At 38.0% G+C, this 26,018-nt stretch overlaps 1 protein-coding gene across 3 annotated transcripts in view; it reads left to right on the top strand.

Annotated features, from left to right (window-relative positions):
- Window positions 1-26,018, top strand: part of nrk (Nik related kinase) — a 114,631-nt gene that overhangs the window by 55,083 nt on the left and 33,530 nt on the right. For all 3 annotated transcript variants that reach the window (XM_031891524.1, XM_031891525.1, XM_018096921.2), the window contains exons 7-18: window positions 3,252-3,382; window positions 4,661-4,715; window positions 6,051-6,129; window positions 9,275-9,450; window positions 9,763-9,835; window positions 11,980-12,187; window positions 14,450-14,617; window positions 18,064-18,132; window positions 18,544-18,696; window positions 19,302-19,442; window positions 19,722-19,853; window positions 25,312-25,379. In XM_031891524.1, the coding sequence (XP_031747384.1) occupies window positions 3,252-3,382; window positions 4,661-4,715; window positions 6,051-6,129; window positions 9,275-9,450; window positions 9,763-9,835; window positions 11,980-12,187; window positions 14,450-14,617; window positions 18,064-18,132; window positions 18,544-18,696; window positions 19,302-19,442; window positions 19,722-19,853; window positions 25,312-25,379 (1,453 nt within the window). The remainder of the gene's footprint in view (window positions 1-3,251; window positions 3,383-4,660; window positions 4,716-6,050; window positions 6,130-9,274; window positions 9,451-9,762; window positions 9,836-11,979; window positions 12,188-14,449; window positions 14,618-18,063; window positions 18,133-18,543; window positions 18,697-19,301; window positions 19,443-19,721; window positions 19,854-25,311; window positions 25,380-26,018) is intronic.

The following is a 26,018-nucleotide window of genomic DNA, read 5'->3' as shown; positions in this document are numbered from 1 at the left end:
CTAGCCCTTATAATTTTTTAAATATAAATTGCTATGTTTTAAAAATATCTCCACTTTATTAAACATCCCACAAAGTGCATTTCTTATTGTCCTCTGTAAGAATGTCGAGCACAAGAAAATGTAGCATGTTGCATCTAAAAAAATACGATGGAATGCAGTAATAAGCAACTCTGAATGCTCTTTAGTTAGAGGCCTGCGGGTTTTGGGTTGGATTTTTGGATGCAGGTATAGATGAGGGCCTGTGAGTCACGGGTCAGGTTTTGGGTCTTATCTATATTTCTTATATGATATTATGTATATTATCTATATGTATGCAGCACCAATACTTCCTGCTTTATGGTGGTTGTGGATATGGCAGTTGTGGGTTACGTAGTGGGTCCAAGCAAGTTAATATTCAGGTTGCAAATTTGTGGTTGTGATTCTTGACTCCTTGTAGGTTTCAAAAACTGGTTCTGTGCTTCTTGAGTACAACCAGGCAGAATACAATGGAATCAATTAGCTGCAACATGCAACAGATGCACAGAAAATGCTTGTGTAAGAGCCCTTAGGGTAAGAAACCTATTTGATATCCTAGGCAGTATTGGGACTATGCTGCATGGCTGATACATTGATTGTTTTCTTATATCTTCAACCTTGTTATTAGCCCAAAGGAAGGGGAGTCTGACCAAAATTTAAAACTTCAATGGGCACTTAAACTGAAACAGGCTGACAACCCCTAATATAAAGCTGCATCTAATATAAAGAAAGGCAGGCATACAAAGCTACAAGTCAGGTTTCTCCACAGCCTTCTTTGGCAAGCACAGGATTTCTCCAAAAAGGCCCTTCAATCCTCTTTGCCTAGATTCCACCATGTTTGCAGGATGTCATGCACAGAGGCTGCTGGGGACTGAGGAGATCTCAGTATTGCTCAGTAGGGCTATGGGGTATCTAAGGCAAAGTGGCCTTGGGGCGCCGTGTTTTATCATCTGCTTAGTATATAAATATATATGTTGTGTTGTGTATATATATATATATACTATATATACAGTCTAGGAAAATCAGGCACTCACGTCTATATATATATATATATATATATATATATATATATAATGAACAGAGCACACAAGTGATAAATATACAAGTATTCTTTCCTGAAGCACAAAATTGATAGCTATAAGGTAAAGGTCTGCCTGTGACTTTGTGGGAAAATATAGGGAGTTAAGTGCTATATTCAGCTCCAGCTCCGTAAAATGCTTTTAGGAAATATTCCACAAACCTGCAATTCCCAACCTCTTAGCGCTTTAGCAGAACATTATATTTGGACAGCTTATGTACAAGTAATTATTGGAGCGTGTTTGGAGATGATTGGGAAACGTTTCAGGTAAACCTCAGCAAAGCAACTGAGCTGTTTGATCGATGGCTATAAATACATAATTGATGGTTGCCTGAGAAAATGTGACATTCTTTTATTTCCGTCTCCACAAAGATGCTATTTTAGAATTAGTTCCCCCCACACTGCAATTAGCTTGAATGAGCCATATGCTGGTTACCATCACTCAGAAAAGTTCTTCCATGAATTAGACTTGCATGTGTGTGTAAAAAGGCTTTTGTTTGTTCCTGAAAAAGGGGGATGCTGGCAAATGTTCACTTGATTTATTATATAAATTCTATTGCTTCTATAATTGTGTCCCTGTGTTACAGAAACATGAAAGTGTACTTGGTTATACAGGGCCACAATTAAAGAAAAAGGGGACCTGGGCAATGCAGGGAAAATGGGGCTCTATACTGATATTCAGAATGTGATCAACCAACTGTTTTTGATCTAGAACTTCTAGCACCAGTAACAACTAGTGACCATAGGATTTACTTTGCTGACTGAGGTGGCCCTGCAGCTCTTGTTGGTCTATAGCTCACTGTGCAAGCCCCTGGGCAGTTGCCTCTATATGCCCAACAATGATAGCACTTGGAGCTTTTATACTTTCGTAGTCAATTCTGGTGAAAAGCATTTGGCTCTTAAAGAAGCCTCTGCACACAAGTAAGTGATAGGGAAAGGTGCAGTCTGGGAAAAATGGTGTATGATTGAGGATAAAGTAAAAAAAAGTAAGGGTGGACAGGAAACAAAAATTAGCCATACACCATACATCATCATCTTGTTTGGCAAAGTCTCCAGACGAGAAGATCTTTGCTCAGTTTGGTCACCCATGTGCTGAGCAAGATTAAACTGATTCGTTTGTTAGCCCAGGGGCCAATGTCCACATCATATCATGGGCCTATGGAGACCCACCACTAGCAGACCACAATCCTCATGCTGATGTGATCCAATAGATATCTGTCTTAAAATATTGGTTAGGCAGCCCAGCAGTCATATTTGGGCAAATAAGCTTCTGTATTTGGAAAGGTGGAGTTGGCAGTTTTTATTAGCCCCAATATGAGCACCTTAAGGATTTTGTTGCTGTAATTTCAACTATAGAATTAGTGGTTGATAACCATAAATAGGTGTCTAATATATATCTCTTACTATTTCTCTTTGTGCAACTGGCCATCACTGGCTTTCTATCATAAAGTATGCCTAAACTGCATATATGCTAATAATCGTTCATGTATAGGAAGGATTATAAAAGGCTACCCTGTCTGTGAAATGGTCATCTTAAAGGTCTAAACTGTAAAACAGCATAAAAGCTGACAATGAAAAAACATAAGCTAAAAGTTGAATTTGTTTTACTTCAGAATTGGACGATTTGGCAGAACAAAAGCCTCTAGTCCATTTCCATTAAAGGGCCACACACTGGACATGCCTTATGGAGACAGTGACAACTAACATCACACCAGGAGATCTAATTGTATTTGTAGCTTCAAATATTGTCTACAAAAAACAGCTGCATTATTTCCCTATGGTGAACAACTCAAATTGTCACAAGTACTAACAATTACCTCGGCTAACATTCAGTAGCATTTGGAGCAAATACCCTGTCTGCCCTACTCTAAACATACCTTTTTTACCCCAAACTTGCACTGAACAAGTTATACACTGGTTAATATTACTCTTTTAAAATTAAAGTTAATGCTGAAAAGGCCTTTGTTTGTCTCTGAAAAAAAAATTCTGCCAAATGTTCAGCTGAACTATTATATAATTCTCTTTTTCTCTTGTATTCCCGCTGCAGAGACATTTAATTCTGACTTGGCTAGCATACAATGGATAATTAACTGTTTAGTTGCTGTTTTGTCACAGGAATTGAATGCCTGACACTATTTCATGCCTGTTTTATTTTCAGTGGATTTTGGCGTGAGTGCTCAGCTGGACAGGACCATAGGGAGAAGAAACACTTTCATCGGAACGCCATACTGGATGGCACCCGAGGTCATAGCATGTGATGAAAACCCAGACTCAACATATGATTATAGAGTGAGTGTTCAACCCGAAGGTATTTTCACAAAGGAAGCACACACAGCTCATGTGAAAACAAAGAAATGCTTTGTGGCGTTAGTCATGTCCTATTCTGATAAACGCAGGACTTGCCAGACTTTCCTAAAGGAAGTATGCTGACTGTGTCAGAATCACTTCCTAAGAGTTTGCTGGGGAAGAGTTATTGTTAAAGTACTTTCTATATGCTCCCTGGGGGTTAAGGAGGCCTATTTGTAAATAAAGCACAACATCATAGTTGTAGTTTATTTCTATAGCATCTCTTTATTTTAATAATTTAAAAAAATAATCCAACATTTTTATCTACTCTTCTAGACATTATAAAGAGTCCTTTGATGTGTTTATAAATCATTTAGCTTCTTTACATTATGATGGTGTGGGTACTGCCTGCCCCTCTGCTTTACATAACTTAAACATACAGATACTACAGTAGTCATACTTTATTTCAACAACATGCTTACATTTGTTATCCTCCTAGGACTTCAGAATTGCTCTTTTATAGCAGAAAATAATAACTAGAAGGGGTTTAAAATATATTCTTAATGATATTTTTCAAAACAGCAACATGTGTAGTGTTATGGATAGTCTACACCCTCTGCAATTTATATGGATATTTTAAATCACTTTAAAAATTGTTGAAATTAAATACAGTAAAAAGACCTAAATTACAAATAAAATAAATAAAAACATAATTAAAATACACAATTAAACCTAATCTAATTATCTGATAGGCTAGACTACAGGTTAAACTTGTCAGTGTTAGGGCTGTGACACATGGGGAGATTAGTCGCCGCGCAACAAATCTTCCTTGTCACGGGCGACTAATCTCCCCAAAATGCCAATGCTAGAATGTAAATCACCGGTGGGATGGCATATGCAGCGCCGCGATTTGCCGAAGTTGCCGAAATTGCCTTGAGAGGAAACTTCGTTGACTTAGGCAAATCGCGGCACCACATATACTACATGCTAGCTGGTGGGATGGCATTTCGGGGAGATAAGTCACCCGTGTCAAGGAAGATTTGTCGCTCAGCGACTAATCTCTCTGTGTGTCACAGCCCTTAGAGTTCCATAGTATAGTTGTTCTGGAAGGTAAGTTAAAGGGGCCTTAGAAAACATTTTGTTATCCAACGACACATTTCCCATGACTGACAGGAACAACAGATTCCTAAAGTAAAGCATACTTCACCTATAGACTCAATAGCCTGATATGAAATATATGTGTTTCGAGGTATTAGTTCTATCTGTTCACTTACTTTTCAGAGTGATCTCTGGTCTTTGGGAATAACGGCAATCGAAATGGCAGAGGGAGCTCCCCGTAAGTATTCTATAATATCACCGATATAAACTATCTCATCAACAAAGCTAAACTATTAAATCAAAATAACTTTAGAATTTTGCCCTTTACGCACCCAACTTTCCACTCACTGAGTAGTTATTTATAATAATCTATAACCCTTTGATGATGGACAAGTAATACAAATTTCAAAACTGCATCGTCTTTTCAAACTTCATGTATTTGGTGCACAGGTAAATTGAAATAAAAGCTTATCATTAAACTTTTTGCTTAAAGGCATAGTTCACCTTTATCATTAACTTTTAATATGTTATAGAATGGCCAGTCCTTAGTAAATTTTTTATTAGTCTTCATTTTTTTGTTTGTTGTAGTTTAATTATTTTCTTTCTTCTTCAGCCTCCTTCCAGCTTTCAAATGGAGGTCTTTGACCCTGGCAAAAACTACTTAGGAAACAAGCATACTGCAGTCTCTACACTCACACACCACTGCCAGAAACCTTCAGAGTGGTTGGGGTTAGCCCTCCTTTGCAGTCCAACATCTGAGCATCCTTAATGCACAACAAGGTCAAAGATAAATGAAACATGATCATAATAGTGACCCTGTTTGAGTTCCAGGCCAATCGGCTGACCATATTGTGTACGTCTTGCTTAGGTCGTACTATGCTGTGCAAGACTCTAAAAATAACATATATGTATATTAGAAAACAAATATGTGTTGGTTGGGTTTACTACACACACTAGGCAGCATAGGAAAAATTAAATATAATATAATATAATGATTCTCTACAGAATCAGTGCCACTGAGGCAAACATTTTTATAATAATCTGAGTATCCCTGATCCCTTTTTTCCCTCCCAATGCCATTCTTTTGTTCTTACTTTTCTACCTTTTCTGACATTTCCTGTTTAATTAAAACTGTCAAACTACTGAATTTATTTGAAAACTCATTAGGCCACATAAGTTCTTGCTGGTAATTTTGCCTGATAATTTGTTATTTTTTGAGTGAGTGTGGAGTCTCAAACATACCTCAGACAGTTTAGTATTGCATGTTTTAATATTTAAATTACAAATTGTACAATCTTTCAAGCTGTCCTTGTAACTGTCCTCTGAGATAATTCTTAAATGTCACAACATTTAAGCCAAACATTTTCCATTTGAGCAAAACTGTGACATTTCATAAATGTCCTTTTGGGATAGCCAGTGATCTAGCTGTTTAGGCTGTGATGGATTTTCCTGCACCAGCCCAAAAATTCTTCAGGTCTTTTGAACTGAAATGTATTAATAAATGTTTAATCTGTTATTTCACTGTTGCAGGTTACAGGTAAATTATACTATTTATTTGATTCCTATTTTTCAGCCCTGTGTGATATGCACCCTATGAGAGCCCTGTTCCTTATCCCCAGAAACCCTCCACCAAAGCTGAAATCAAGAAAATGGTAAGCATATTTGCAGTGAATATCTGCAACATATACATAAATATATACAGTATATGGTAAGAGCTACTAAATGCTAACAGTGAATTCTGGGAGTTGTAGTTTTGTTAAGCTGGCCACAGGTTGAAGGCTTAAAAAATGGTGAAGTGGTTTCATCAATAAAACATTCAGACATGCATACAGTATGATGAATATTAATCATTTTGCAGATAAGGGACAAAGAATAAGGTCATACTGAGGGAATTACTTAATGTGTTTAATGAATAGTTGATGCATGTAAGAGAAAGGATGAATTAATAATCATATATACAGTTGGATAAAAGCATCTCTGGCCTATTCAAATCATACTGACTAACCTAAATTCCAGGATTTATGGAAGGGGTGTTAAATTATTTATTAGGTGGCAAAATAAAGCCATGATCACATGCAAACACACATATGTATGTATGTATATCTGTATTTATAAAGCGCTACTTATGTACGCAGCACTATACAATAGAATACATTAATACAAACAGGGGGTTATTAAGATAATAGATAAATACAAAGACAGACACAAATAGGCAAATATAAGTGCTGTAGGTCACAGTGGGTGACACTACAATATAATGTTAGTGTAACAGAGAGGGCCTTACCGGCTCGGCGGGGACGCTCGCCGCGCCGTCCTCCCTCTGCGCATTGTTAAAGCGCTGGCGTGATGACATCAGCACGCAATGGCGGGAAATTCAAAGCATTTAAAGGGACTTTTTGCCATTTCTCATTGCCCGTGATAGGATTTGATTCCTGGTGCCTTCCTGAGCCTTGTGCATTTTTGTTCCTGTATTCCTGCTAGTGTTTCCCTGTTTTTGACCCGGCCTACTTCTGACTATTCTGAAATCCGTAACCTGACTCCGGCTTGTACTTTTGACTCCGATTTTGCCTAATCCTGCTGTTTAATTATCTGGTTGACCCTTGCCTGTCTGACGATCCCTGTTTTCTGCCTGCCTCGACCCAGCCTGCCTGACGACGAACTTGCTTAATCCAATTTGTACCATGATCTTCGGCCTAACTGACTTTATCTACAGTCATGCCCCTTTGCTTGCCAGAACTCCTCGCCTTGTTCCCCTCGTTAAGTCCAGGTGGCATCCGAGTAGCTGAGGGCTCCTCCCGAAGCCAAAGGCGGTCACAATACTGGTGAAGTCGAGCCGAGACCAGGGAACTTGGCATCAGTTCTGGTTTAGGGTGCCGACCGTGACAGTTAGTTTCCAGATCAGGTGCTGTGCGAGTGCTCCAAAAGGTAGTCTTTAGGTTTAGTTTTAAAAAGACTGAGGGAGGGATTCTCTTTGGAGGAAATCAGTGGGGGCATTCCAAATGTAAGGGGCAGCAAGGCAGAAAGGTTTAAGGTGGGAAACGGCAGTAGTATATATACTTATATTTATATATAACAGTTCTGAAGGACCCACACTCCGTATTTAGCGACTCATACTTCTTTAATGAACATACTTGATAAGACCTTGATAAAGGCCCTAATGTGGGCCTAAACACTGCGTACACAATTACAATATATATATACTGTATATGTGTGTATATATATATATATATCACATGACCATATTGCCTTTACAAAGGATGGTATGAATGAGAGTTCAAAGATTTCAAAAGGCTTTGCTACCTGTATTAAAGTTAGATTTGTAACAGAAATAGCAGACTCCTACATGTCAGGGGGGTGCTGCTGTTGAGAATCATAATGCCAAACAAGAGGAAAAGCAGAAAAGTGCAACAGTGGAAAGCTGCCAACTGGTATAAATAGAAAAATAATGGGATAGACAGCAATCCAACTAGCTCATGTTCACAAATGCCAAGGATTCAAGTATTCCATGACGTTCTCAGGCTGTTCTGAAGGCAGTTTCAATTGGCTAGGGATAAGGTAAAACCCTTACAAATGTTTTCTATTGCGCCCCAATATTTGCCTTTACAAAAGAACAAAACATTATGTAGGGATAGGCACTGCTCAGTTGATCTCTAAATACTTGGATTTTGTCTCACCTATGTAGCTTATCAGTTTTGATGGGGGTTCTCTGATCTAAACTGTGCAATTCTAGAACCACTTATAAGCTGGCCAAAATCAGTAACTCTGGCCACCGTTTTTTCCTCTAAATCAGTAACTCTTACTGATCTTGAAATGATACATAGGGCCCGATTCACTAAAGTCCGAAATAAGGAGTGCTATTTATAGCATGCGTTAAAAATCATATCACTTCTTATTTTTCACTCGATTCACTAAAAGGACACTTGTCATAATTAAGAAGCGATGTTCTTGGCGTTATTTATCTTACGATGACATATTTTAATGAAAAAAACGATGCGATAAGCGTTATAGGGGCCGATTCACTAAAGGTCAATAACGCTTATCGCATAGTTTTTTTCATTAAAAAGCATGCGATAATTAAGTACCGATTCATCAAAGTCATTTCGCATGTGTTAATCCGCATATCGCATGCACAAAAAAAACGCATTGCGTTAATTAGCGAATAGAAATAGTACTAACGCATGATTCACAAACACATGTGAAGCGTTAAACGTGCAAAATATCGTGTTAATCTGTGTGAATATTAACCCTAATTGGGGCAGGTGGTACTTAAAGAAAATTGCGGTTCGTGAGCTATTGGCAACACAACATGGAGTTTGCAGTCGTATTTTTTCAAGTATATGTTGGCCCTAGAGTGAGGCATCCTCCAGTTTTCAGGGAAATGGTGGTTTTCAGAAAGTAATGGTTACGCGCGTAATATATTGCGCTCTGCGTAATATATTGCGCTCTGCATAAAATATCGCGTGCTGCGTAATATCTTGTGTGCTGCGTAATATATTGCTTGAAAATATGTCATCGTAAGATAAATAACGCCAAGAACATCGCTTCTTAATTATGACAAGTGTCCTTTTAGTGAATCGAGTGAAAAATAAGAAGTGATAAGATTTTTAACGCATGCTATAAATAGCACTCCTTATTTCGGACTTTAGTGAATCGGGCCCATACTGTATAACCACCTAATAGTGAGACTGCAAAGTTAGATGATCTGTATAGTCCAGTAGTATTTGTGCATTTTTACATCTCTATTGTTGTTGCAGTGAAAATGCTATAATACATGTTGTTTCCTTTCCCTTACTTCAGGTCAAAGAAATGCATTAATTTTGTTGATAGCTGCCTCGTTAAAAATTACTCCCACCGACCCTCCACTGACACTCTGCTAAAGCATGCTTTCGTTCGAGACCTACAGAATGAAAGGCACATCCGCATCATGCTTAAAGACCATCTGGATAGGGCAAGGAAAAAGAAAGGAGAGAAAGGTAGAGAGAAGAGCACACTAGCTTCAAAGTTTAAACAATGGTTGGCACACCCACTGGGTTCTATACTGTAGTGCTGGAAGTCTCTGTGTAGCAAAGCCACTATTTGTTCAGGCCATATATACATAGAATTATGGAGCATACTGCACATTCTACATTTGTTATTGGGCCCCACAGCAAGATCTTTGAGCTTCCTGAATGTACGCAATTTACATAACTAATACAAATACTCGTGTTGCTTGTGTATCAAGCACTGACAAAGGGACAGGGGCAGGCAGGTGGCTAGGGTTTAAAATTAAAACTGTTTTGTTTCAGATGAAAACGGCTATGAGTACAGTGGGAGTGAGGAAGAAGATGATGAACTCAATGAAGATGAAGGAGAGCCAAGGTATTTATTTTATGAAAAAGACATTATCAAATTCACCAAAAAGATCATTTCAGGTAAACAGCTCTGCAGCCATGTGGAGTATATCAGTTTTAGCAGGACAGATAAATGACAAAGCTAAAGTGAAAACTGTGTATTGGCTGTCAAAGTCAAAGAATATTAGAAAGTTACTTGTAACTAAGAACTTTAAAAAAATTGGTCGAGATCTTATAAACAATGGAAACATTTTCAACATGCTCGCAGCAGAGGAAATGAAGCTGTCTGTCAGAGATGTAGGAGATTTTAAATCAACTTACTTTATATGATTTTCTATTTGACTTATTTTTATGGCTTAGCAAGAAATAGAGCACTTCTGCATATCTGTATGTCAGGGAATGGGTTTTCCAGACACATTAGCTTCTATCATATGTTAAATACATCTGATTCTTGGCAAAAGCCATCTTCAGCTGCCTCGAGACGTTAAAGAGATTGGCAGATAGACTAGGCCACAAGAGAATCTGCTGATTTAGACACAAGGTTTTGGCACGTGAGGAAAACTAAACACTTTTGTGAATGTAATGAGCAACCACAATTAATGTTTGATGGGTTTTTTTTGGCAACAGTTGAAAAAGACTGTTAAATTGTTAAGGTGAATTTTAAACAAATATTTTAAAAAAGGAGGTATATAAAAAGAGGCGTAGGAGGATAAGTCAATTGAAATGAAGGTTATTTGGCACAGCTTTGACAAGTGAATTAAAATGCTTTTAGGATTTTAGCTGCTGTTAAAAAGGAACATCCTTTATGCTTTTGAGAGGTACTGGGAATTTAGTTCCACACCAGCTGAAGGCTCTCAGGTTGGTCAGTCTCCTCAACCTTATTTATTTGTTCGTCATTCATGTTGAAACTCTGCTTGAGATCTATTGCAGGTCTATTGTGGTATTGACACCTCATTTTTTGTAAAAAAAATATTTTTAAGGGCAAACTGAGCACGGGCAGTCTTTCTCCTTCCTGCTAGATCTAATAATGTATGTTGGCAGAAGCCACAACTACACTTCATTTCTATTGTTTAAGCCATTGACCCAAATGAATGGAACAATAGAATGTGACCTTCTGCATGTATGACCGCATGCAAGGTATATGTCTGTTTAGTACACTGGCTAAGGAGCTGGCTTCCTTGGATGGTGAGCCAGTGTTAGACCACCTTAAAGGCAAAGACAAACAGGGCGATTAGTTGTTGCAATTTTAAAAATATAGTTGTGTTGATTAATTGCTATAGGGCTATAACAATGGTGACCTGTCCTGCACGACATATTTCAGATGCAGCAACGTGTATATTAGCATAACCTGCAGTAGGATATGATTGGCAGTAAAATTGGCAAAACAAGGAAATCTCTACTTTGCTGAGTCTGACAAAATTGTTTGATCCTGGGGGCAATGATTAAAATACAATAGAAACCAATGGGAAAGGGTCTTATCCAAGGCCAACAGGATTTTGTAACCTGCTCAAAAAATATAGGTTGGGCTGGTAAAATTTTTGGACATGCAAAGATGTCAATAAGCTGTCATCAGTGTGACTAAGCCCTGCTCAAATACCCGGTGGGGGCTACTTACTATTACAACATCCTCCCTGGTATTATTGCTCATTCACACTCTATGCATTTCCAGTAACATTTTTTCCAGTGTTGAATATTTCAGTAAAATACCATTTATTAAAGCAGCTGGTGGCCCAAAGTGTATTTAAATATAGGGATGTAACGTGCCCCTTCTTGCGTGACAGATTGCAGATCTGTTGAGACAAAGCTTTGAAGTCCCTCAGAATAGAAAGTTTTTGGCCTGTGTAATTGCCAAGTGAGAGGAGAATGAATTTCCCTATGTAAATCTGATCCAGATAATGCCCTAATGCATCTAAATCATATCAGTAGTTCACAGTACTCTCAGAAGTTCTGCCACTTACAGCTTGTTTGTAGCATACAGCTGAAATGTCACTTTGCTCTGCAGCTGTGCCTTGGGTTTAATTGGCTCCACTTACTGTCTAGTTCTCCTTGTTCTACTACAACTTTTGTGTTTTGCAAGCATTGCACAGTCCCTTACCCACTGGGAGGTGAAATCTTTACAAGAGGGCAAAGGGAAAAAAAAAAACATGAAACTTTTCTATTTTGTTTTCAAAGCTCCATTGTTAATCTTCCCGGCGAATCGACTCTGCGGCGTGAGTTCTTGCGACTGCAGCAGGAAAACAAGAACAGATCAGATCCTCCGAGACCGCAGCAATTACAGCAGCAGCAACTAAAGGACCAGGAGAAATACAAAATGCAGCTCCAGGCCGAACGCCAAAAGCGAATCGAGCAGCAGAAGGAGCAAAGGAAAAAGCTGGAGGATGTAAGAACAAAATTACTTTCCCTTTGTACTGAATGCACACACAGCTGAATTTCTGGCTACTGGACCCTGGGACAGCGACAACAAAGTTTGCCCTGGGAAATAGCACTGCCAAAAACTTGCTGACCCTGGACAGCGAGGAAATAGCCTTGGTCCTTTGTGCCAAAGATCTAGTGGAAATAGCAATAAAAATAAATCGCTAGTTGCTTTTATCTAATGGTTACCAGATTATGTGAAAAATCAGGGACACATACAGAAAGGCTAGAATTTAAATGCCATCAGTGCAGCCCAGCAACCTGCATTTAGTAGAAGTGTCACTGACATTTCAAATTATCTGGTAACCTTATTTTATATTGTTACAGCCAGATATTGTCATACATGAACAAAATGTTTCCAACCAGTATACAACTATCTACGCTAATGGAGTTTGGGAGAAATCATTTCAATTTAATGCAACTCAGCATTAATAAACTGGTTACAGCAGTAGCCACTGAGGTCAGATGATACTACAGGCATAGGATCTAGAAACCTGTTATCCAGAAAGCTCTTAATTATGGAAAGGCCATCTCACATAGACTCCAATATAATCAAATAATTGACATTTTAAAAAATGTTTTTTTTTTTCTATGTAATAATAAAGCAGTACGTTTTTTAAGGCAAAACAATCCTGTTGAGTATAGTTAATGTAATGTGATTTTTTTAGTATGGAGTTCCAAATATTGGGAAGATCCCTTATCTGGAAAACCCTGGGTCCCAAGCATTCTGGATAACAGGTTCCATGCCTGTACTTCTAATGCCACTCCTACTGAAATAAGATGTCGGCCTTGACTGTATGATCCAGGACAGGGCAATAATGATGAGTGAATCTGTCCTGTTTCGTTTTGCCGAAAAATTTGCGAAACCTTTAAAAGATTCACGAAACGGCAGAAATAATTCTCAAAATAAAGAAAATGACACACGTCATTTGCACACATCAAGAAAAAATTGACCCACGTCAAAAAAAATTGCCAACAAAAACACCGAGAATCCATGCATGGTGAAAATTTTTGCCCATCACTACAGGACAACCATGATACACAACTGGCTTCTATTATTCAATAAAAAGAATGGGTAAAAAGTGCCACTGTACTAACCCATACATTCATGTCCAGTTGACAGCAATGCTCAACCAGCCGAACTGCAACTTGTATAAGACCACTTCTGAACAATCAAACCTGCAGTGTTTTCCACATCTGTCCTGAGGTTGCCCCAGGTGACTGTGTTTGTTGTCAGGAAATGTGTGTAATGGAGGCCAGGGTGGATCAGTAACAGGATGAGCAATTCTGACAGATTTAGATTTGTTGCTGAATGATCCCTTAGTGCTCCTGTGAGGATATCCTGATGACATGCACTACTGGGGCAGTCAAAGGGCAGCCATGGAAATCACGGTTTATTTCAGAGTAAAGCACAATGCACAAGGGGACATCAATGTGTTCCTCTAATTAGCAGAAAGTGCTAAATCTTATATTATGTGCCAATAGGTGGTAAGTGGGTTATTTCAAGTTTCTTTGGTGTTTCCCTCATTACACTTAACAGTATATGTAGAGTTTAATAAGTTCCCTTGCAGATGGAGCAAGATATATTACATATATTACAGATTAAGTCACATGGAATCTCACATCATTGGTTAAATACAGACAGTTGCCTAAGATCCGTCAAATGTTCCAACTTGGTATTGATTTAAAAAAAATGGACTGCCTCTAAACAGGTTTTGCAAAATGTCAAGGCATGGCATGGCCTGTCACTTAAACAGGTACTTAAATATGAGCTATAAATTATTACTTTCACAGGAGATCTCCTAACTGCATTATTCACATTTATACAATGGGATTATGACAGTGACATCTGGTGGCCATACATTATAAACAATGTTTTCTTTAAACCAATGCACATTTTTATCTAAAACAAAAAATATAAATCGCAGATATTTGCTTTCAATATTCTGCCCACAGTAGCAGAGCCCTGCTGAATGCAAGTACCTGTATGGAATATTTAAACATGTTTACTATCAATCAGCCTGATACACATTATTGATTAACTGGATCAGTACCTCATTACATAAAAAACAAGACTGTGCCCAGAGGCTTGTGCCATTTATTATGATTGTACTGAAAATCATCACCCATTTACGATATACTGATTTCAACCAAAGAACATATATCACTGTCATCTTGGAATTGGTTTGGACTATTTGTTATTAATATCTGTGTCCTGCTGCATTCACAGTACCAAAGGAGAGAAAGAGATCTGCAAAAGTGCCAGGAATATCAGCCAAAATGGCCAGAGATGAAAGAAGATGCAAAAAGTGAAGGAAAAAAAAGAGAAGACAGGAAGTGTGCAGAACAGGATAGATGCCTTTTTAATGACGCATATGATAAAAATGACAGGAAACAGGTATGAGTTATATTTGATTTTAAATTTAACAAGTATATAAAAAACTTCTTCAAAGCATGCTGGGATCTGTAGTCCAGGACATAGGCTTTAGGGATGCGCCGAATCCAGGATTCGTTTTGGGATTTGGCAAAGATTCTGCCTTTTTCAGCAAGATTCGGAGTCGGTCGGATCCACGCTTGTGGCCAAACCGAATCCAAATCCTTAAAACCTTAACTTTTTTTCACATAAACATGGAAGTTGAACATTTCGGTATTCGGCCAAACCCTTTACGAAGGATTCGGGGTTCGGCCGAATCTGAAAATAGTGGATTCGCATCCCTGAAGCAATATATTTCAACAAAACTTTTATCCAGCTGTTTAGGAAGTGTGACACAGTGAATAGCACCTGATCTGTGTAAATCTGGCCTCATGCTCTGCCCTATGTTGCCACAGTAATACCACAACTATCGATTCATAACCGGAGCCTGATACGTGCCAGCTGGAAACTTTAACCCACAAACCCCACACACAAATTGTGATAACTAGCACAATCCGGCTTACCAAGTGAAAGTCAGGGTGGGAGGTGGGACTCTCATTGCTTTCTGCTCAAAATAGATGCCCTTCCTTTCTGCTTCCAGTTCAAATTCTCTCTGGCTCCATTGCTTCCATAAACCCAACCCACTAATTTAACCCTGTGATCCATGGTTAGCATCGTCCTACCAAGTCATGTCATCTGTAACCACAATCTGCTGTCCAGGGGTCAGTTTTCTCATTGGTGAACATTATTGCATCAGAAATGAAGTATGGGTCACCTACTTTAGAGCTCTAGGTGAGGCAGTTAGGCAGGCTGAGATACCCTTTCAATGGATACTATTGCTCTGCCTTTCCTTGAAAATCTTTGTAATTGAGACTCTCCTCCTGAGTCCATCCTATTAGTCATGGGATGCAATTTGGACATGGGCAGTACTGTAAGTGGTAGAAAAACTCAGGGGTATATGGGCTTGTAAGATGGTCAGTGGCAATGGTATGAAAATAAATATACAATTTATCTAATTTAGCTTTAGTAGCGGCCATGTGTTGCACACATCACCATCCTGCATAAAATCCTTATGTTTCTATGACAAGCTCTCAGTTACTGATGTAAGCGACCCTGTTTTCAGTTGAGTTGGGACTTAGAGATCAGATGTGGTTTTTGTTACTCCTATTTATATCACTAGTAAAGGAACCCAACAGACATTTGCATAAAATAGAGCCAATTACCCTTCTGCATGGATAACCCTAACAGTGTGTGCACTGAAATGTAATGTAATGATTTTAATCCAGGAGGAAACATAATTGCTGTATTTCATGTGAAAGGGACACTGGTTCCTCTTCTGGAAATATCTTCAGAAGCTGCATAATGTACTTTCCTCTGAAGCAAGGCAAGGGGAGTTGCATCATTTAACCTGATGGACTTAGAGCTTTTTCTACACTCAGCAACCACAGTAATAAAACCCATGGGACTGTGACATAAAAAGTTGCCCTCTGGCTATTCTTGAGGGTGAGATATAAAACCAGGAAAAAGATTCTGAAAATTCTAAAATATCAAAATGATTTATGTGGCTTTTTCTGTCCCACTCCTGAATTTTTCTCTGCTTTTCTACATAGAGGGCCTAGTTAAAACTGCATTATAAGGTGTAAAATAATTACAAAGGTATTCCATGAGCATTTAGGTGTGTGTGTTCATGCATGTTCACTAGTGCAATCGTTTCAAAAACTCTCCAACAAATTTATAGGTTAATAGTCCAACTCCAGACCATATTTATGTAAACGTTAATTCAAAGAGATGAAAAGACCTTCAACATAACAAACAAATGTAGTCAAGTTTATCACAGAGCACTGTAGACTCAGAGCCTATCTGCTCATCTTTCTCAGGATTTAGTCACCTTGCTATGCAAAAACAGGTACTGCCTACTCACCATTTCCCTTTTGACTTTTCATAGCAAAAATATGAATTGAACCAGCCCATTAAACTTCTATTATTGTAAAGGAAACTGAACTGTGGTACCATTCTATGTAATGTACTGTGTGCCAGAGGCAATGATTTTCCCTTCTTCAACCCCCCCCCCCCCCCTTCCTTTTATTGTATTCACATTGTTTTTCCCTTTTGTTCTTCTGCTTTTTTGTCTCCTGGTCAATGTTTTTGTCATCCATTGCTCTTTCTTTGGAACTTTAGTTTAATCAACTGGCAGTTAATATTGCAGTGGATGACTGCTAATTCAATTTATGGTGTTTACGGTATTATGCAGATTGGTGTCTCTTCTCTCTTTTAGTCAAAGTTTATTTTTCCTAAAGGGGAGTCAAACTCACTAACCTTGTCAGATTATCTCAGGAAATGTCAGGGATTACTGCAGGCCAGACTGGCAATTTTTATATTCTGACAAATGTTTGAAAGGCTGCTATAAGATGCTCTAGATCAGGGGTCATCAGCCTTTTTTACCTGTGAACAACATTTAAATATATAAAAAAAATTGTGAAGCAGGGAGTGACCAGTAAGGGCTGTGATTGGTTATTTGGTAGCCCAATGTGGACTAGCAGACTGCAGGAACCTCTGTTTAGCAATACACATGGTTTTTATGCAACCAAAACTTACCTCCAAGTCAGAAATTTAAAAATAAGCACCTGTTTTGAGGCCACTGGAAGCAACATCAAAGGGCTTGGTAAGCAACCTGTTTTCTCAATAGCCACTGGTTGGGGATCACTGCTCTAGAGTAGACCATCATATTTTGTTTGGCCTGCATGGGGAGGTTTATGATGGTCTAGTCTAGAGCAGTCTATTGAGCAACATGTTCCTCCCCACCCCCTTTGATGTTGCTCCCAGTGGCCTCAAAACAGGTGCTTATTTTTGAATTTCTGACTTGTTGGCTTTTATGTACCAGAGCCTATTTTGAGTATCAGTCAAATGGCATTAGGTACCAGGGGGGTCACAGACAGTTTGTAGTGTTTTCTCTGCCAGCACAAACACCATGCATGACATGGCTTAACAGTTTCACTTTTTGCATTCCAGAATTTTATATGAGAAAGACCCCTAATCTGGAAAACCCCAGGTTCAAAACATTCTGGAAAACAGGTCCCATACCTGTACTTATCAACCCATCCACCAGTGGGAACGTTTGCACAAGTTAACATCATGGGGCAGATTTATCAAAATGTGAGAGTAGAGTTAATCACAGAAAAATTTACCCACTATGCCCCCCATAATGTGAACTGGTGCAAACTGGAGTAATATAAACTCTTACTGAAAAAGCATAAATGTAATAATAATAATTATTATAATTCTATTTTCACAAAACATTGTCACCTTCGAGCAGATGCTGTGCTCTTGTGCAATGTGCTATGGGAAATTAAAATCTGCAATGTATTAACTGCCTAATGAAGACTATTACATTGTCTATAACATCCACTATACATCTCTTTTCATCTTTCCAGCACGAAAATCTAAAGCATAAAGTGGATTATGGTGAAAAGAAGAAAACAGAAGTGTCACAGCATGGAGGGGTAAGGGAAACACATGTCAGGGAGTTTCCTTGTAAAACATGGTGAATGGCCCCAACAATGCATTGGGTTGCAAACATCTTCCAAGAATTAATACTGGTGTTTTATCAACCACCAATAAAGAGTTAATGATTGCCAGTAAAATATTACAGTATAGAGGAAAGTATTGCACAATAGCTATAACTGGAAACAAGTTTTTATTCTGAGAAACAGTTGCAACAAATATACATACTGTAAGGTTACACACCATAGTAGATAAAAGGTTAACAAGTTTGCAACATACAAATATGATTAAATCTGGATGAATTATATTATAGTTTACTAAGAGATAATGTAACCTTTAAATTGCATTTGTAACAGGCGCTTTCTTAAATCAGAAATAATTTCTAAATATTGACCCTTTGCTTATAATAGAGGCCAGAGGAAAGCCAAACCCAAAAGAAATTCCATCGCACTTTACCCAAGGATCAGACGCAGCTTCTGTTTCTCCAGCATGATCACAAGGAAAAGAACCTTGAACCACAAAGAAATATCTCAAATCATATACCTGTTGGCATCAGTTTGGAGGTAATGAAAGTGGACACTAAAATTAATATAATTAAAATAAAATGCTAACAAAATAAATCTGCTGAAAGAGGTTTAGTTCAGCCCCAGCTCGTTGGCACAGGTTGCCATATATGCTAAATGCCTACAAAGCAGGCTCTTTAAAGCTCAGAAAATCCTATTAGCCTTTTCTTTCTGCCCTAGTATATTTATTTATAATTATCATCACATATTATAAATGGGTATATACGTTGGGTACATACTATAAATGGGTATATACACTGAGCATACAGCTTCACATGCAAAGCAGTAAATAACTAGTGATGGGTGAAAATATTTGGCGGATTTTGTTCACAAAATAGATGACAAAATTTGCAGCGTGACAAAAATTGTCGCCTGCGTAAAAAAACTGTTGTGTGTGCCATTTTTTTGGACACGCAACATTTTTACCGTTTGCAAATTTATCACTGTTTCACAAATTTTTTGCAAGATTCGCACAATTTTTGCCAAAGCGAAATGGGACAGATTCGCTCATCACTATTGATAACCAATACGAGAGTTAAAGAGAGCCCTGCCCAAAAGAGCTTACAGTTAAAAGGTTGAGACACAAGTCATATTGTATTTTTTAGATGCAAGAAAAGAAAAAGACCAGTGCTGATCAGAGCAACATTAAATGGCCAGTTCTTATGCACCCAGCACACACAAGGCTTGGGTCAGGAAGCAGTTCCAGTCCATGCACGCCAGCATTACCACGAGCTGCACTACCAGAGGTACTTTCAATTTTATGGCAAACAGTCGTAATATTTAGCAATAGCACTTTAAATATATGTAATATGTCTGGAAGCACTGTAGGTAGAAACCTAATTACAAAATATTTTAAGCTCATATTTTTCAGAATTGTCACTTTAATGCTGTGTTTGTATATAGACCACAGTGTTAAATCTGCCATATCCGTCTGAATGTGGGCACTGCTAGAATTCTGTCTGTCCCATGTGACGTTGTATTATTATTTCATTTGTGGATTTGTGCTTGTCTTCCTTTAAACAAAGAATGAGAATCTCCGCTCCAGTAGAGACAATCACTACAGTAGCTCCCTGTCTGACATGGCCATAACTCCTCTGACTCCTGGAATGGATGATGTGTTCTGGGGGGCCATAATCAATGAAGAGCCACCTCCCAAGGTACTGTACATTGAAATGTCTAAATGACTCTTAAATGCAACATCCCTGTAAAGTTCTTAAAACCTTTTCATTTCCAGACCCAAAATTTTGCTCAAGATACATTTCAGTCTCCACCATGACATGCGTTATAACTATAAATTAATATAAATGAAGTGTATGTAATATTTACAAACAATATAATTTTATTAAAATTATTTAAACTCATTACAGTTAATAAAGTGTTTGTTTTAATATTTAAGCCATACCAGAACCTCTATAACTGGTCATGTAAAATACATCTGGGCTAGGTTGTGCAGCTAGGAAACACAAATATTTTTTCAGCTTACAAAGGATTACTAACCACTGATTTTCTAGCCATGATGTGCGAGAACTGGATAAGTAAATAAGCAAAATACTGTATATTCCAGGTGACATGTCTGTTAATGTTAAAGTACTGAGAATGGTGCAGAGAAGCAGTAGTCCTTTAGCAGTCACTTTGCACCACTATTTACAACACTAAGGGGCTGATTTACTAACCCACGAATCCGACCCGAATTGGAAAAGTTCCGACTTGAAAACGAACATTTTGCGACTTTTTCGTATGTTTTGCGATTTTTTCGGATTCTGTACGAATTTTTCGTTACCAATACGATTTTTGCGTAAAAACGCGAGTTTTTCATATCCATTACGAAAGTTGCGTAAAAAGTTGCGCATTTTTCGTAGCGTTAAAACTTACGCGAAAAGTTGCGCATTTTTCGCGTAAGTTTTAACGCTACGAAAAATGCGCAACTTTTTACGCAACTTTCGTAATGGATAGGAAAACTCGCGTTTTTACGCAAAAATCGTATTGTTAACGAAAAATTCGTACAGAATCCGAAAAAATCGCAAAACATACGAAAAAATCGCAAAATACCGATCATTACGAAAAAAACGCAATCGGACTCCATTCGACCCGTTCGTGGGTAAGTAAATCAGCCCCAAATACCACTTACTAATGAATATATTTAAAATGTTACACCTAATTCTAGATTATTTTTTAAAAAAACAGAGCCTCAAAAACTGCATTTTATATGAATTTGACATTGCCTGTCATTTTCCTTGGACAAGTTCAAGTTTCCAGTTCAGTCATGGCCAAGTGTGCACACAATGGGTCACAGCTGACATACTATATAATATAATATTAAGCACCTGGAACAGTTCCAGACAGTATCTGCTATCAAAACACTATGTGGAAAAAATGATCTCTCTTTATGAGCCATCCTGCTAAGACACAGTGATGACCTAAGTTTGGGTCATGACCCAGGGGTTAATAATTCAGGCTGTAAAGAGCAGCATGTGTACAAGCAACACTGAAGAGCACTAAGTGCAACTTAAAATGTTAATATATTCACTATAGCCATACAAAATCAAATTGAGAATTTAACCGCTTTCTTAAGGACTCTTTTTGATCTGGTGATATAATGTTGTTACTCAACATACGCGTTAAGGCACTTTTAGGATTGTCAGTGCAGGTACAGGAAAAGGTGATGTACCGTGTTTGCCAGTCAAAAATGTTTACAGGGTAACGCTTTTGAAATAAAAAATAACAAAAGTGGTATAAAGGTGATACCTTTATTGGCTAACTAAGATAATCATAGCAAGCTTTCAGAACATTTTAGTTCCTTTTTCAAGCTGATTACAGGTACATGAGCTGTTGAAGAGAGCGGATCCACTTCTCTCCGTCTGCCAAAAAAATGCAGGCTGAGATCAACAGAGCCAAAGCTGCACAAAGGCAGTAGGGACAATTTAAGGCGCTTTCACCCTTTGTGTGCCCTTGCCCTTTTACTTGTTATGCCAATTTTTACAAAAAAAGGTTTGTCCTCTAGCTATTGTTATTCTAAATAATAAAAGATCCAAATCACAAAAAGATGAATGCTTATTTGCTACCATAGATATTTAGAAAGGCCAGTTAATCAGGGTATCAGGGGAAGACTATTTACTCTAAGCCACTGATGTAATCACTGATTCCCTATATTATAATCAAGCCTGAACTTGCAATTTGTGGATTCTGGCAATGGCCAGAGGGGCTGCTGTAAGATACAAAAGACAGTCGCTATTCTGTGGGCTAGTGGGGAGTCATTTGAACCTCTGTGTATTTGAAATGGCAGGGCCTTGAATTCTAGAGAGGGCTGTATTTGGGTCTGGTGCCACCCTAGGCACTGGACCTAAATACACCCCCTATTGTGCGTCGGTGATGTCACACAAAGTGTGTGCATGATGTTACATGCTCTTACGTCACTTAACCCAACCACCTACCCCTCACCCTCACAGCTTTTTGCCTGGCAACAAGGTTTGCTCATCCCTACCCACAAATGCCTTCGAAAACAAAAACTATTTTTTTCAATAAATTATTAATAATTCATGATGTATTGACTAAAAAAAAAATTTCTTAAATTTTTATTCCCATATGTAACTGGCCCATTCAGTGAAATAACTCCTCTCCTTCTCACCAATGAAGTAGTTCTTCACCAATTATGCATTAAAGTTTTATTCTACAAAGTTAACAAATTTCCATAAGTTTTGAGATATGGCATAGTCTGTTTTTTTAGCCTGACAAAACAAAATGAATAAATCTTTGTGACAGTGTCTAAGTATCTCTAAAACGCAGCCAACCATTGCGAATGATGTTTTGAAGTATATTAGAATTACAGAATTCTACAAACAGATTGAAGCGGCAACTAACAAAAGCAAAGGATGTTCTGTAAACATGTTCAACATATATTCATTTCAGCTCTATGAAACAGATTATTTTATAATCATCTAGGGAAAAAATAGTATCCATATAAAGGACATATCGTTTTACAGTGAAATCTGTGCAAGCTACAAAATGTAACTGTAAGAACCCCATCGGATAATAATGTTTAAGTGCGTCTGTCTGGAAGTGAATGATGTCATTGAATATATTATATACTTTGTTATTCAATTTAATGCATCTTGCGGGTCGTTCTGCTTAATTAAGCAGGGCAAACTGTTTAGAATGTAGTTCCACAGTACACAAATGCCAAGGACACAGAATAGGATCAATCAATATTAAACTAAATGTAGACAGCATGTGTAGACATAAGAGTGGAATGTACAGTCAACGACATGCTGTGATTTGTCACTAAGTGCCACAAGGCATAAAAAGCATCAACTTTTATCCTTTCTATAGCAGACCTTATAAAATGTTTGTTTCCTTCCCCGGCAGAACAGCATAAATGGCTCCAACTGAGATGCCCATAGTCCATTTCCTCCCACAATTCTATAATGGTGTAGTGATGGTTGGATTTATTTTGGAGAGAATCCGCAGCCTAGGGGCAGCTTAATTTTAACCCCATTGACATAATGATTATTTCTGACATTATCATTATTCTGGAAAGTGTCTTCAGCCCAAGGGCAGTTTATTTGCACGTTAGAAAAATGCATACTGATTTTTATACTTTGCACTCCAATAACATAATTGACTCTCTAATTCTCTTTTTGCCCTATTGGGGTGGGCATATTTCCTTAATGTATTATGCCATTGCCTTGCCACCTACTTTACTGAGCTCTGTATAAGTTCCACCAATTTATTTGTAGGTCTCACATTAGAATTCCTTAAGGCCCAGCTTGCACTTGGGCTTTACTTCAACTAACATTTTTGTCTTAGCTATAAAGTTCACCGATAAATAGGGATGTAGCAAACCGCCAAAAAATGAGAATATTCGCAAACTTTGCGAACCCCATAGACTTCAATGGGAAGGCGAACTTTAAAACCTAGAAAAGCCATTTCTGGCCAGAAAACTGATTTTAAAGTTGTTTAAAGGGTGCCACGACCTGGACAGTGGCATGCAGGAGGGGGATCAAGGGCAAAAATTTCTCTGAAAAATACTTTGTTGACACAGCGTTGCGTAAAATCGCAAAGGCAGCTGGCAGACCTAGCGGAAATACGCTGCGTTTTTTGCTATTTCGCACTATTAGCACCATGGAAACGGGATTTGCTGGGGACTTGTGCGGCGTTTTTAGGCCGAGAAAAAACACAACGGAAAAACGCCACGCGAACCCAAATTGCGAACGTACGTGAAAAGTTCGCAAATTTCCAAACTCGCGAACACCCGATGTCCGCGCGAATTAGTTCGCCGGCGAACAGTTCGCTACATCTCTACCGATAAATATGCCATTTACCAGCCCTATGTCAGTCATCTTGTTATCCTACATATGGTGATTGTAGGCGTTAGTAGCCTCTTGCTCTGGAAAGCTGGGGAAAGTTTTATTGAGCAAATAAAAAGCTCCCATTATGCTTTAACCCTTGATAGTGTTTAAATGGGAAAATGCAGTTGGGTTACTGTGTGTAATGGCCCTGTTGGTGTTAGAAATTGTTGCAATCTCACTATGTTGTAACCAAATATACAATCAAAAATGACCAAATATACAATTCAACATTACCCTTTCACTTTCATATTGTAACTGGTACAGCTCATGTTTGTTACCGAAGGCCACGGTTAACTCCACTTGATGACAAGTTTTGTTACGCGCCCTTTAAAATTGTGAAAGCTCATTTATAAGGGGGGCAAGGTAGACTGGAAAACATTTTTATTTTGCTGCTGAGCCAGCTCTGTAAACAAAAACCCACATACACTGTACAGAATTTCCTACTCATTTCCATATTCCATATTGCTCTAAAAGATTTACACATTATTTTTGATGAGCGCTGTACTTAAAGGGGTTGTTCACCTTTGAGTTAACTTTTAGTTTGATGTAGAGAATGATATTATGAGACAATTTACAATTGGTATTTTTTATTATTTATGGTTTTTTTAGTTATTTTATTTTCAGTTCAGAGCTCTCCAGTTTGGAGTTTCAGCAGCTATTTGGTTGCTAGGGTCCAAGTTGCCTTAGCAACTGGGGAGTGGTTTGGATGAGATGGATATGAAAAGGAGAGGGCCTGGATAGAAAAGAAAGTTACAAAAACTAACACTAACAATAAAACTGTCCTTTCACCGAGCAATAGTTTTTTGCCTGATGGGGTCAGTGACCCACATTAAAAACTGCAAATAGCTGGAATAAGAAGGCAAAAAATTAAAAAAAAAACCAATAAAGACCAACTGAAAAGTTGATTAGAAATGTCCATTCTATAACATACTAAATGTTACCTTAAAGGTGAACCACCTCTTTAATATATTCTACAGACGGGTACCATGTTAAAATGGGCTTTTGCTTTATACAGTTGTGGGAAAAAATAATTATTGGTTAAAAAACATGTATATCCATAATGAATCATTTAGCTAATTTGCACCAGTGCAGTTTTCAATAGCAACCAATCATCTGATTAGTCAGATATAAATTTGAGAATTAAAACAAAGATCCATTAGCTTTATATGGTACAGTTTAGCAAGTATTTTAAGTTTTAAATAAATAAAAGCATCTCTTGCAGTACTTACAACACCAAAAACATCAAATATAATGTTCATTTCACCCCCAGGTTCCTTTAAGAACGACATCCAAGTTTTACAACAAAGATATCCAGGGCCACCAAAGATGTCCATCTGGGTAAGTTTTATCAAAAACCAAACATGTACAAGGTCTTAAACCTGACCAAAGAAGAAGAGATTTAATGTTTATCTTCTAACAAATAAAATCTTTAGCCAAAAGCACATTCAGCACTTTCACAGCTCAGTGCTACCATATCTATTGGCAGGATAGACAGCTCAGGCTTATTTATATTTATAGTCCTGGGCACTTTTATAATCAAAAGAATTGACCAGAGAATTTGTGGTGCTATACTGTGGCATAAAAGGAAAATATACACATTAATCCTGCATCATTAAATGGTCTGGCAAAGGTCATTTTGTGTTACAACAAGCTATCTAGTAGACAGCATGGGAAACAGGGTCATTACTTACCAAGGTGCTATTTTGCTGATGGTGTAAATAAAGTATTGATTTTAATTCATACAGTGGAGCTATACGTTGATATTAAATCGTGGTTAAAGACTAGTCGAGAATTAAGTACGGGATGTCAGACTTGCTGCTTTCCATCTGCAGAGAACTACATCTCCCATCACACTCACAATACAAAGAAGCTAAGGGTGGGATGGGTGGCACTAGTTTGCCTGAGAACATGTGGCTGCCAATATGAGGCTTGGTATGGTAATTACCTGGATAAATAATTTGTAAAAGCACCTTAAAA

Source organism: Xenopus tropicalis, chromosome 8 (genome assembly GCF_000004195.4).
Source record: "Xenopus tropicalis strain Nigerian chromosome 8, UCB_Xtro_10.0, whole genome shotgun sequence".
NCBI lineage: Eukaryota > Metazoa > Chordata > Amphibia > Anura > Pipidae > Xenopus > Xenopus tropicalis.
Note: the sequence above shows the minus strand (reverse complement) of the source record. Positions and strands in the feature narration are given on the sequence as shown.